General features: G+C 47.3%; 1 protein-coding gene across 5 annotated transcripts in view; it reads right to left on the bottom strand.

Moving 5' to 3' along the window:
• VARS1 (valyl-tRNA synthetase 1) overlaps nt 1–13,108 on the bottom strand; it is a 210,202-nt gene that overhangs the window by 160,913 nt on the left and 36,181 nt on the right. For 3 of the 5 annotated variants that reach the window (XM_086924647.1, XM_086924645.1, XM_086924644.1), the window contains exon 2: nt 5,630–6,020. In XM_086924647.1, the coding sequence (XP_086780773.1) occupies nt 5,630–5,992 (363 nt within the window). In that variant the 5' untranslated portion in view covers nt 5,993–6,020. Of the gene's footprint in view, nt 1–5,629; nt 6,021–10,454; nt 10,563–13,108 lie in introns of those variants that run through there. The other 2 variants (XM_086924646.1, XM_086924648.1) reach the window with 1 other exon arrangement.

The following is a 13,108-nucleotide window of genomic DNA, read 5'->3' as shown; positions in this document are numbered from 1 at the left end:
CCTGAAATCTGGTTCTCCTTTAGACATGTTCCCTGTCACTGTGTTACAGAAAATCGAGACACCTCCCATGAAATTGATCATGGGGCTACTGAATGCTTCCCTGCAAGAAGCAGTGATTCCACCTGAGTGGAAACACGCTATGATTCTTCCATTGTTGAAGAAAGCAAGCGCTGATCCAACACAGTCATCTAACTTTCGCCCCATGTCTCTGCTTCCTATTTTTTCAAAATTTTGGAAAAACACGTGAACCAACAATTGCATCAGTTCGTTGAGTCCCATGAGCTCTTACATCCCTCTCGGAAAGGTTTTTCAACGGAAACCACGCTCCAAGGAGTGACTGAGAAGCTGCGTAGCCATTTAGATGCAGGTGGCATTGTAGCACTCATACTATAAGATCTGAGTGCCGCCTTTGACACTGTTTCTCACTCTGTACTATTGCAAGCTTTACGATCCATTGGTGTGGCTGGGCTCCCCCTTAGATGGCTGGAGGACTTCTTGGAGAACCGCACTTATCAGGTCTTTTCCTCTGCTGCAACGTCCAAAATCCACATGTTCCCTTAAGGCAGAGGTCTTCAAACTTTTGGACCCCGAGACCCCCCTGTCAAAATTTACAGGCGTAAGGACCCCCTCCTGAAAAAAAATTCTAGAATTTGGTACTCCTCATCACCGACAACCACAAACGCCTCCAGTTCCCATGGCAAATCATTTTTACGGTGGGGAAATATTATTAAACACTGTTTAGCATATTAAAGGTTTGTGGGTGACTCAAGGTTGGAGTCACAGGCTTACTCATCATTTCAAACCAAAAATCTCTAAGAAGGCAGGGTTACTGGAAATATGAGGCAAGTGAGGACCGAATTATTTTAAACTTGTAAAGGCCGAACTTTAGAGGTATTTTGCAAGGTATGGTAGACTACATGCACTTGTGCGTCCTGCAGACAATATTTGTGGTAATAGAACAGAAATAAGAGTAAAAACTATCCACCAGACTGTAAAACAGGTCAGCAAGCAGCAAAATAAAGCACACACACTGACCTGACTGGCCACCCCTGTGGGCACTCCCAGACTGCCCTATAGGAAGGGCTATTAAAATTATGAGGCAAGGGAGGACCAAATTATGCAGCAGGGTCGACAAAATTGTGTGGTAAGAAAATGTAAATAATGCTATGTGATACGCATATTTTGGGATACTACTGCATCATTATTCTGAAATGTTTTACACACTGTGACACTGGGCAACATTTTCAACTCAGCAGTAACAGTTTATAAACAAAATACAGCAATGAACAACAGAAAGATGTCTAGTCAAACTTTGTAAAGTCCCTTAGGTCTTGTGCAGAGTTAAACAGTTCACACATGCCTCTTTCCTCCCACCCCCCTCCATTCTTTGTCAGTTAAAGTATGCCTGAGCCTGCCTCTCAATACCTAATAATCACACATGTGAATTGTCTGTCCATGCTCTTCCCCTTCATCCCATCAATGTTATGCCCCCTCCAAGCCCGCCCACCCAGGCCCCCACCAAGCACACTGCCTTTCTGTCAGCTGCATAATATAACATAACATGTGTATTTGTAAAGCACACCTATCACGCAAGCTAGGGTCTCAAGGCGCTGAATAACAGATTTTTATTGTTACCCAACTCAATGGTACTCATTTTATCGACCTCAGGTTAATGAAAGGCCAAGTGGACCTGCCGGGATTTGAACCTGTGACCATGAGGTCCAACACAGGCCCCTACAGTGGATGCAATAGTCCACTAAGCCACCAGACCCGGCTTGGTGGCAGCACCACTTCAAAAGGGGGCAGAGCACCTGGAGCCTGCACGACAGTCGCACTGCCCCAACCCTGCCTTGGAAAGAAAGTAAAAGGCACCCCCTTAGCTCTCTGAGAGCTCGAGTCCGAGTGCACACAACACATGATGTCTCTGGTTGGATTCTAGAACATACAGTTCTCGAGATATCACACTTTAAATCCATTATTGGTTTGGAACTATAAATCAGTATACACTTCTCAAAATGCAATTGCCACTGAGTCATCTCAGGACAAATGCCCTATTAAATGCACATCATGCTTCCCTCACATTATATCCATTTACTTGCGGAGCACAGTGGGATTGTGACGCTCCCATGGGAAGGTTGTGTTGCGTCTGAAGGGCCACAAGGCTTCTAGCCAAATTATGGGTGCTCGTTTTCATGTATTTTCTACTAATTTTCCCTTCCCTATATATTCATTTATCTCCCTTAAGCACTTCCTCTGTCACACTTTTTCTTCTTCTTTCTCTGCACCTGTTTATCTCTTTACACTTATTCTATCACTATTTCCCCTTGTCTGTTTTTTGCTCTTTTTGTATCTCTGTATCTAGTCTTCTGCCATCTCTCTTTCTCTGCCTAGCCATCATCCAGATTCTCATCCTCTATTTCTTTTCATCCCTCCTGTGGTCATTCTCTTCGTATAACGCACTATCTGTTCCCCTCTTCCACCCCTCCTCTCTCTCGCTTCTTCAATCTCTCTCTCCCTCACACACACGCACACACAAGAGCTCACACACTCTCGCTCATTATCTCTCTCTCTCGCACTCACTCTCTATCTCTGGCTAAACACATATAAGGTCCCAAAGACGAGACCTATTGGCTATGCCAATGCTTGTTCAGGTATACAAAGGCAAACAGACTACTGTCTAATAAAATACATACCCTTTAAGCCTTCAGTAGATGGGGGAAGCAAAGGCTGCCCACTTCCCTTGGTGCTGCTCAGTCTTATGGGTGGCAAAGGGCATCAGAGTTAATATAAATTTGTGCATGGGCGTGCCGAAAAATCTAGCAGTGCGGCGATGGCTAACCTTTTAGATCCCAGGCACTCACACGAGGTTGCCACACCAGCTGTTGATGACAACATTCCATATTTATGGCGCCTAAATCCTCAAGCCAGTGTCAGTAAGCCCCCTGCAAACATTTTAATGTTTTTAAAGTTCCGTTTATTAAAAGTTACTCCTATAAGTAATTTGGCCTCAAGCCTACTTCCAGAAGGGTACTTTATTTCATGTTGGTGTCGAAAGCAACAGGACGTCAGACACCAAAAAAACATGATTGTTAAGCCGTAGGCGCAAACATTATTATACTTATTGCATGAATCCAACATCTGTTAAAGGAGTTTACCTACATTAACGCAACAAGGATACATGGTGACAGTTAGGATATACAAACACATCAGACAATTCGCCCGTTCCAAGAAACCCAATTATCTTTAAATTATTGTTTTAGGAAAAAGTGCAAGGCTCAAGCCCACGTTAGGTTATGTTACCACTTCCAGCAGGCCCCTGCCTCCCCGCCATCACTCCCATCTCTCTCCGGCAGAACTCCGTACTCCAGTTTCTCTTCTCAGCGTGTCCATTTAACCTACGATCTCTTGTCCCTAATTACTATCTCAGCCTCCTGTCAGCAACCCGGGAGTTTGGATCCTCGCCTCACGGCCGCAGCTCGGCCGAAGAACTGAGTTTTTATTATTCAATGTGCTGGCTTTTACCTTATGAGCATGTCATCAAGGCATAGCTGTGTACGCTGTTCAGCATCTAAATAAGGCACAGCTCAATCATCCATGGCAAAAATGAAAAGGGGACATGGGCAGCAAAAAAGCTCTGGGGCTGGTCCCAAACAAGAAGGGACATAAGTACTGCCGTGCAGTACCGGCTCAGAGGCATCCAGACAGAATCCGAGTATAAATTAAAATAAGGCCGATCAGCACCCTTCAGCTTGCACCTTTACGAACCACTGCTCCAGAGCCTTCCGCACTCCAAAGGTGCATATGTAAGGCCCCAGTTCCCGGCATTTCCTGGTGTGCAGCGCATCCTGCAGTTTCTCTGATTAGAGGACAGTCGTCAATGACGTTGTATTCTTTTACAACGTCCTCCAATCAGAGAAGTCCATGACATGCACTGTTCGGAATCCAAAACGAAGAGTAAACGTTTTGGATTCTAGATTCAGGCAGAAGTGCGACGGGAATGCGCGAACCCCTTTCCACGACTCCACGCCCCCCCTGGGGGTCGCGCCCCACAGATTGAAGACCCCTGCCTTAACCCTTTCGATGCTGATGACGAGCTGGGCTCGTCATGGTGCACAGTGGTCGTGTGCTGATGACGAGCCCAGCTCGTCATAAAACAATGAAAAATAAAATCGCCAGCACAGGAGGGGAATTGCCTTAGCAGCGAAGGTGTTAAGGGGTACCACAGGGCTCTATTCTTAGCCCCGTATTATTCAATATATATGTGAAACCTCTGGCTGACATAGCCACTGAATCAGGGTTGGCAATTTTTTCGTATGCTGACGACACCCAAATAACCTTTTCTCTTTCTGCTAAAGGAGTGTCTACGCCCTCATCCCTTCAAGCAGGACTCTGTAAAGTTGCAAGGTGGATGCAAGCCAATTCATTAAAACTTAACGGGGATCAGACCAAGGTGCTGATACTGGGGAAGAATAAAGAACTATGGGGCCCCCCAACACTGGCCATCTGAACTGGGCCCCCTTCCTCAGCCCGTCCAACAAGCACACAACTTAGGTTTTGTGTTGGAGGATCGACTTTCTATGAAACATCAAGCAGTTATGGTGGCTTGAACCTGCTTTGGCATCCTTAAATGGCTCAGGAAAATTGTGTGGATGTTGCCAGTCTCTATCCAAAGAACGGTTGTCTAGGCTCTTGTCATGTCTTGCTTGGACTATAGCAACATCCTTTTCCTGGGAGCCAATAAGGATGTCATACACAAGTTACAGGTTGTACAAAATGCTGCACCCCGCCTACTTTGCCATATTTCGAAATTTGACCCCATTGCTAACTCTTTAAGAGAACTCCACTGGCTCAAGGCTGAAAGCTGCATTAAATTTAAGGCTTTAACCTATATTTTTAACATCAAAACCGGCAAGGTCCCTGAATACTTAAATACTATTGTCCATTAATATGCCCCAGCTTGCTCTCTCCGTTCATCCACTCAGTCGCGATTTACGATGCCTAGGCATAGATTGTCTCGTATGGGCGGCAGCTCGTTCTCCTGCCTGGGCCCTACTCTGTGGAATTCCCTTCCCTTATTGTCTAAACAAGAGACTACTTTTATTAATTTTCGTAAGGCATTGAAGACTTGGCTTTTCAATCAATAAAGTTCCCCTCTTTCTTTTGGTCCTTTCAGGCACCGCCGGAAAACCCTTGGGCAGCTGTGCGCCTTATAAATTTAAAATAATAATAATAACAAAATGTGTCCAGCAGCTGCAGTCCACCCAGTTAGAGTCTCCAACAGCTGCTAAGTACCTTCTTAGCTAGCAGATCCACCAAATAAGTATCCCCACACAACAGACCCTCTGTTACTGGACGCCTTTGGTGGAATATGCCAGCAACGCGAGAGCCCGAGACTCTGCTCACAATCAACAGTTTGATTTCTTGCATCAGTCCCTTAAACAGCAGAGCTCTGCACCAACCTCCTCTACTAACTTCACTCCACAATCCACCCCTAATGTGTTCATACTTAACCTTTGCAGCACAAGATCTGCGCCTCTCCCCGTGACTCAACATGTTTCTTCCACAGTCCAGCATCTTCCCCTCAGAGCTGTTGCTGGATAAACCCTACACCTTCACCCCTATTCCTCACCTGTTTGTTGGGCTGGATCAGCAGCAGCGCAGAAAAGGTCCAAGCGCAGGCCGGCTGGGTCACCTCGTTGTCAGCGTAGTTGACCCACTGATGGACCAGGGCCGCCTCCTTGGGCCCGGTCCCCCTCAGGCTGTCAGGAGCCAGGGCATAGGACACAGCACTGGCACCAGACACAGCCGCCCCCGTCGCCATCTCCATAGCTGGTAACTTGGCCAAGGGAAACCGCTTGAGAGCAGCTTGGCATGCCGCCGTGCCTGGTGTCACCTCCACAACACGTACCGCCAGCGGACCGTACGCCGCGGCTATGCGCACCCGTATGTTCTGCGCATTGTCTGGGTGCGGAGAGAGGTAGAGAGTTGACATGCTGGGATGAGGATGGTACTGAATGGATCTGTGGGAAGAGAAGGCAACATTATTAGAAGGGGGCCATCATGCAACTTTTCACTTCCACTTGCAATGCTCACAACATGCTAAGAACTGCCATCTGTCAGTGAGCACTTCAAGCTCCACACATCAATCCCATACAATAATACACCTTTTCGAAGCCAACATAAGAACGTGGGCCCTCTGCATGCTGCTCACAAGAGACTAGGATATTTACATGAAACCTATAATGACCTTATTACTTAAACAAAATGGTAAATATGTTACAAGAGAATACGAGAAAGAGGAAATGTAATTATTAACTAGACTCTGCTGCCCTAGATATGTGGCTGTTCCTGTGCTGGGGTCTGTGAACAGTGGGTGGCATTATAAGCTGCATAGCAGATGGATTGCGACTCCTTCCCTGTCCAGCAGCCTGAGCTTACTGATTGGATCTCTAGCTCCCAAGCAACCCTGAGCCCTCCTCGCACACCTGCTCAGGCCCCGTAAGGTTTGTGTAAGGGAACCCCAAGACAGTCACCTCCATTTTCAGCTTCCCTGTGACCAACATCCCAGTCAACAAAGGACAAGGAGGTGGTAAGAATACAGACTTTGTGCTGTCTATTTCCTTAAACTTTAAAAGTGATTTTCCTCCACACGTGACTGTTGGATTGTGCGCTTTGTAGATTAAACTGCTGTTTTACCTGCCCATGAGTGCTTTATTTTCCTCCTAGTTTTTGTCCTAATCTGTGCTCAGACCTATGTGTAAGCAATCCACCCCAGCTCCCTTTTTGTCAATGAGAGTAAAAAAATATATTTTTTTTAAAGTAAAACAATTAAAAAAGAAACAAAGGCATATTACACCTCAGAGGCTAAGCAGAGTGTGCTTTGAGGCTGAAGTAATCGGCTCTTAAGGTTTAAACAGTGTTCGGAAAGTGTATGTAGCAGTCGTTTTTGGCTAGGAGAGTGAGTTGTTAAAGTGCAGGAAAAGCAGTATTGTTAGTGGCATAGTTTAGGCCCTTACCTTCAGACCTCCAGTGTGGATTGAGCCTGTCTTTCTCCAAGGAGATTCTGAAACAGGGGAGCAGCTCCCAGCCCCCTGCCCAGCAGCCTGAGCTTGAGGTCACACACCCCCCTTATATAACAAGCTATTGGAAGTTACATATGTGCACTGATTGGCTGCGGTATCTGGTGTTTCTATTGGGCTTAAGGTTAGTGTTCCGATTGGCGGATAGGTTTTAGGGTTTTTGATTGGTTCCTAGGGTTAGGGTTTCTATTGAACCTAGGGCTTAGGGTTTTTGTTTTTGATTGGCTGCTAGGATTTGGTGTGTGATTGGTTATAAGGGCCTGGTCTCATATTGGCCCTAGAGCTTACAGCTAGTAATCTGATTGGTTAGAGTAAGGATTCCCATTGGCCTTAGAGCTCACCTGACCACTAGGGCTACTTAAGTCTAGGATTAAGGGTGTCTCAGCCCGTGCATCGTGGTTAAGATCGAAGAGGACAAGGACAGTTGCCCGTTTGGGCCTGTTCTGGACTGGTCAGGCCTAGGGCCAGAGATGCTGCCCTGTATTCCCCATTCACCAGCTCCCACCTCCCACCTCATCCTATCCATAACCACAAACATTGTAACAGACTCACAGCAAATGCACTCAACACATTACCTCCAACAAACCCCAGACGCATTTCAATGTCTGTACACGCATTACAAAACCCCACAAACTGCACCTATAATGGGACCTTCACTCACACACAAAACACCACTATCCTATATCACTAACCAATCCACACATCACCAACACAACCTAAATCAACACCATACGTAACTATATCCCATCTAGACACACACTCCATGCTCATACAAAGAAGCAGCACTACCCTCTAATTATCCCTAACAGACCCCATTCTGTGACCACCAAACCTATACTCAACCTTCCATCTTTTCATCCACCACCCTCCTCCTCCTTTTACCAAAAACAACACAACTACACAACCCTTACACTCCACCACACATTACCTCTTCCACCAATCAAATCTGACAGAAACACTCCTAACTCTTGTCCATCTTCTCTCACACACCATATACACTCTTTTCCACAACACACCACCACCCCTTTACCTTGCAGCCTCTACTCACCAACAGTACTTTATATACAGATATCTCTCAGAAAACAAACACATCATCTCCTCTCACTACTCCTCAAAAACAAAACATCACATACACACCAGCACAACAAAATCTCACACACACAATGCTTTATAAAACTTTTGTCATAAACCAGAAACATACGCCTACTTTAACCCTGATAACTACACAAACAATACCCACCCTAAACCAACTCTACTGACAAGCCTTCTCTACACTTAATGCATATACACCAACACAGCAACTCTCTTTAAACCACTTTAGAACCTTACAACAAGACCCACATGCTGCACAACCACCCCAATCTCATACACATTCCACCCTGAACAGATGCAAACAAAATACACAACATGCCACTCTTCACAACTTCGCATATCCAGGTATACTGCACAACAAGGCTACTCTACAAAAACAACTTAGCTTACTAACTCACTCTCAAACGTCATCTCCACCACCTCATGCAGACCCATCAAAATGACTTCTTAGCCTGCTGGATGAGGAATACGATACCGAACAGTTACACTGTTGCTATCCTCATACAGATAATACTAGTACTAAGGACACACCTGCTACAAATCCACAAAGCACTGCTCCCTCTTCTACAAAACAAAGTCACACCATCACCAAAAGACAGTCATTCTCTAAACTGCCTACTAATAATTGGTCTATCACTATTACAAAACAAGCATCGCATCTACGACCTTCTCACTGACACACAACCTGACATACTATTCATAACTGAATAATGGTTGGGAGAGGACATGGCTCCAGTGTTACATGAAGCCGTTCCTCTAGGCTATCAAACTATCACACAAAGTCATAAAGGAAAAGAGGATGTGGTCTAGCTGTTGTGTTCAAGCAAACATTAAACATCACTAAAGCGGACAAAGTCTCCATATAAGGATGTGAAACCCGCTTCACCAGATGCAACCCTACACCATCTTCCTCCTGTAACTACCTTTTCCTTTACAGACCTCCCCCTAGCAATGCAACATTCCCAGACACACTTCTAGACAAACAGAATATGCCCCATCCAAAAGCAATCATCAATGCCCTAGACACACTGAACTTATATCAGATCATCCACAAACATCGCTGGATACTACTTAGATGCCATTTTTGCAAATCCGGGAATAGTGGCTTTCGCACAAATACTCCAGTCACATGGTCAGACCACCATTTGCTTGCCTTCCAACCTAAAATAACACAAAGTGCTGCACCTAAAACAAGTGTACATGCATCCGCCCATCGACCATGGAACAAACTCTATTTTGAAGACTTAGAAACACAACTAGCATCCAATACAGATCTGGACTCTATAAATTCCGCTCAAGAACTATAGGAGTGGCTACAGAAAGCTTTTGATATCCTAATACCGCTCAGAACAACACAAAAAAGAACAAACTAAAACAAGTACCTTGGAGGAATACAGAGCTAAGAGATTAATTACAAAATTAGAAAACTGTGACGCATCTGGCTCAAAACAAACAACAATCAAGACAAACTTCACCTACAGATTTTACAAGTAAGCAATCAAAAAAGGTATAAAAAGATACTATTCAGACAGAATTCAAAATGCTAAATGTGCAAACAAAGAATTCTATAAACTTCTCGCCGAATTTTGTAAAATGAATTGCCTAGAAGGAGCTTATGCAATTACTCAAGAATTCACAGACAAACTGGCAAATCATTACACACCAAAGCAGACACCTTGGACTCCTATTTAAAATGAAGAAAAACCACCAGCACCGACCCTTTTCCAAAATTAAATTCATATTTCTCTAAATGAATACACCACTAATCCTTTTTGGGTTCCTATTAGCGTGCTACTCTCTGAAAATCGCTTCGACGACTCGTCAGGGATTGTAAGCGCTATTTAAAAGCAATTACAATTCGTAGTTTGGAAATCAATTTGGCGTTCTTCTTTCTGCAAAAATTTCAGTGATAAAAAAGACACTTGTAGCAGATAGGGACGTGAACTCTCATGACATTTGTTACGATCTGCATGTTAAGAGATTGAGTACTGGCTGGGCGAGTCCAGCTTTTCATCCTGCAGAGGTCGACAGATGAAGTACTGCCGCAAAGGGAAGAGGGGGAGATATATATATATATATATATATATATATATATATATATATATATATATATATATATATAATGCGAAACCGAGAGCAGGAAGGGGCGCCACCAGGAAAGAAAATAAGCCTAAGAAATGTCGACTTTGGCTATCAGAAAGTGAAAGGAAGAAATATTTGCAGCAACTTAAGTAAGAGTAAGAAATTCAAAAACACAATAAATAAGAGAGAAAGACAATTTACTGGCGCGGTAGGTGCCCCGGGCGCGCTGCCAGTCCCTCTCCAGCCGGTGCTCGTCTGCTGCCCGGCACCTCTTGCCCTCTCTTTAGCCCGTCCTCAGCGGCTGATGAAACACGATGTCACCTCAGCCCTGAGCAAGTGGGAGGAGCGCCGCCCTGACCTGCACTTGCCGGGGGCGGATGAGCTGCATGGAGGGAGGAGGGGCCGAGACAGTATCTCTGAATGGTGAGAGGCAGAATCACAACTTGTGAATGGTGAGAGGAGCAATCTGTGAATGGTGAGAGGCAGAATCTGTGAATGGTGAGAGGCAGAATCTGTGAATGGTGAGAGGCAGAATCTGTGAATGGAGAGAGGCAGAATCTGTGAATGGTGAGAGGCAGAATCTGTGAATGGTGAGTGGCAGAATCTGTGAATGGTGAGTGGCAGAATCTGTGAGTGGCAGAATCTGTGAGTGGTGAGTGGCAGAATCAGTGAGTGGTGAGTGGCAGAATCAGTGAGTGGTGAGTGGCAGAATCAGTGAGTGGTGAGAGGCAGAATCAGTGAGTGGTGAGAGGCAGAATCAGTGAGTGGTGAGAGGCAGAATCAGTGAATGGTGAGAGGCAGAATCACAATTTGTGAATGGTGAGAGGAGCAATCTGTGAATGGTGAGAGGCAGAATCTGTGAATGGAGAGAGGCAGAATCTGTGAATGGTGAGAGGCAGAATCTGTGAATGGAGAGAGGCAGAATCTGTGAATGGTGAGAGGCAGAATCTGTGAATGGTGAGTGGCAGAATCTGTGAATGGTGAGTGGCAGAATCTGTGAATGGTGAGTGGCAGAATCTGTGAGTGGCAGAATCTGTGAGTGGTGAGTGGCAGAATCAGTGAGTGGTGAGTGGCAGAATCAGTGAGTGGTGAGTGGCAGAATCAGTGAGTGGTGAGAGGCAGAATCAGTGAGTGGTGAGAGGCAGAATCAGTGAGTGGTGAGAGGCAGAATCAGTGAATGGTGAGAGGCAGAATCACAATTTGTGAATGGTGAGAGGAGCAATCTGTGAATGGTGAGAGGCAGAATCTGTGAATGGTGAGAGGCAGAATCTGTGAATGGTGAGTGGCAGAATCTGTGAGTGGCAGAATCTGTGAGTGGCAGAATCAGTGAGTGGTGAGTGGCAGAATCAGTGAGTGGTGAGAGGCAGAATCAGTGAGTGGTGAGAGGCAGAATCAGTGAGTGGTGAGAGGCAGAATCAGTGAGTGGTGAGAGGCAGAATCAGTGAGTTGTGAGAGGAAGAATCAGTGAGTGGTGAGAGGCAGAATCTCTGAATGGTGAGAGACAATCACAATATGTAAATGGTGAGAGACAATCTGTGAATGGTGAGAGGCAGAATCACAATTTGTGAATGGTGAGTGGCAGAATCTCTGAATGGTGAGTGGCAGAATCTGTGAATGGTGAGTGGCAGAATCTGTGAATGGTGAGTGGCAGAATCTGTGAGTGGCGAAATCTATGAATGGTGAGTGGCAGAATCTGTGAACAGGCAGCGGCACAATCTGTGAACGGTGAGAGGCACAATCTGTGAACGGTGAGGGGGCGCAATCTGTAAACGGTGAGGGGGCGCAATTTGTGAATGATGAGGGGACGCTATCTGTGAATGATGAGGGGGCGCAATCTGTACATGGTGAGGGGGCGCAATCTGTGAATGTTGAGGGGGCGCAATCTGTGAACGGTGAGAGGGGTGCAACCTGAGAATGGTGAGAGGGACGCAATCTGTGAATGGTGAGAGGACGCAATCCGTGAAGGGTGAAAGGCGCAACTTGTGAATAGTGAAAGACGCAACTTGTGAATGGTAAAAGGCGCAACTTGTGAATGGTGAAAGGCACAACCTGTGAATGGGGCAAGCCAGTGGTCTCTTTGCCCAGAGCGGGCCAACCAGCCAGTGGTCTTTGTGCCCAGGGCGGGCCAACCAGCCAGCGGTCTATGGGCTCTGGGCCCGGGGCGGGCCAGCCAGCGGTCTGTGGGCTCTGGGCCCAGGGTGGGTCAGCCAGCGGTCTCTGGGCTCTGAGCCCAGGGCAGGCCAGCCAGCGTTCTCTGGGCCCAGGGCGGGCCAGCCAGCGTCTCTGGGCCCAGGGCAGGCCAGCCAGCGGTCTCTGGGCCCAGGGCAGGCCAGCCAGCGGTCTCTGGGCCCAGGGCAGGCCAGCCAGCGGTCTCTGGGTCCAGGGCAGGCCAGCCAGCGGTCTCTGGGCCCAGGGCAGGCCAGCCAGCGGTCTCTGGGCCCAGGGCAGGCCAGCCAGCGGTCTCTGGGCCCAGGGCAGGCCAGCCAGCGGTCTCTGGGCCCAGGGCAGGCCAGCCAGCGGTCTCTGGGCCCAGGGCAGGCCAGCCAGCGGTCTCTGGGTCCAGGGCAGGCCAGCCAGCGATCTATTGGCTCTGGGCCCAGGGAGGGGCCCAGGGCGGGTCAGCAAGCCAGCGGTCTCTGGGCGAGCCAGCAAGCAGGCTCTCGGGCCAGCCAGCCAGCGGTCTCTGGGCGGGCCAGCCAGCGGTCTCTGGGCGGGCCAGCCAGCGGCCTCTGGGCGGGCCAGCCAACCGGCCAGCAGCCTCTAGGCTAGGGCGGGCCAGCTAGCCAGCGGTCTCTGGGCCCAGGGCGGGCCAGCCAGCCAGCGGTCTCTGGGCCCAGGGCAGGCCAGCAAGCCAG

Source organism: Lissotriton vulgaris, chromosome 5, assembly GCF_964263255.1.
Source record: "Lissotriton vulgaris chromosome 5, aLisVul1.2, whole genome shotgun sequence".
NCBI lineage: Eukaryota > Metazoa > Chordata > Amphibia > Caudata > Salamandridae > Lissotriton > Lissotriton vulgaris.
This window is presented reverse-complemented; position numbering and strand designations above follow the sequence as displayed.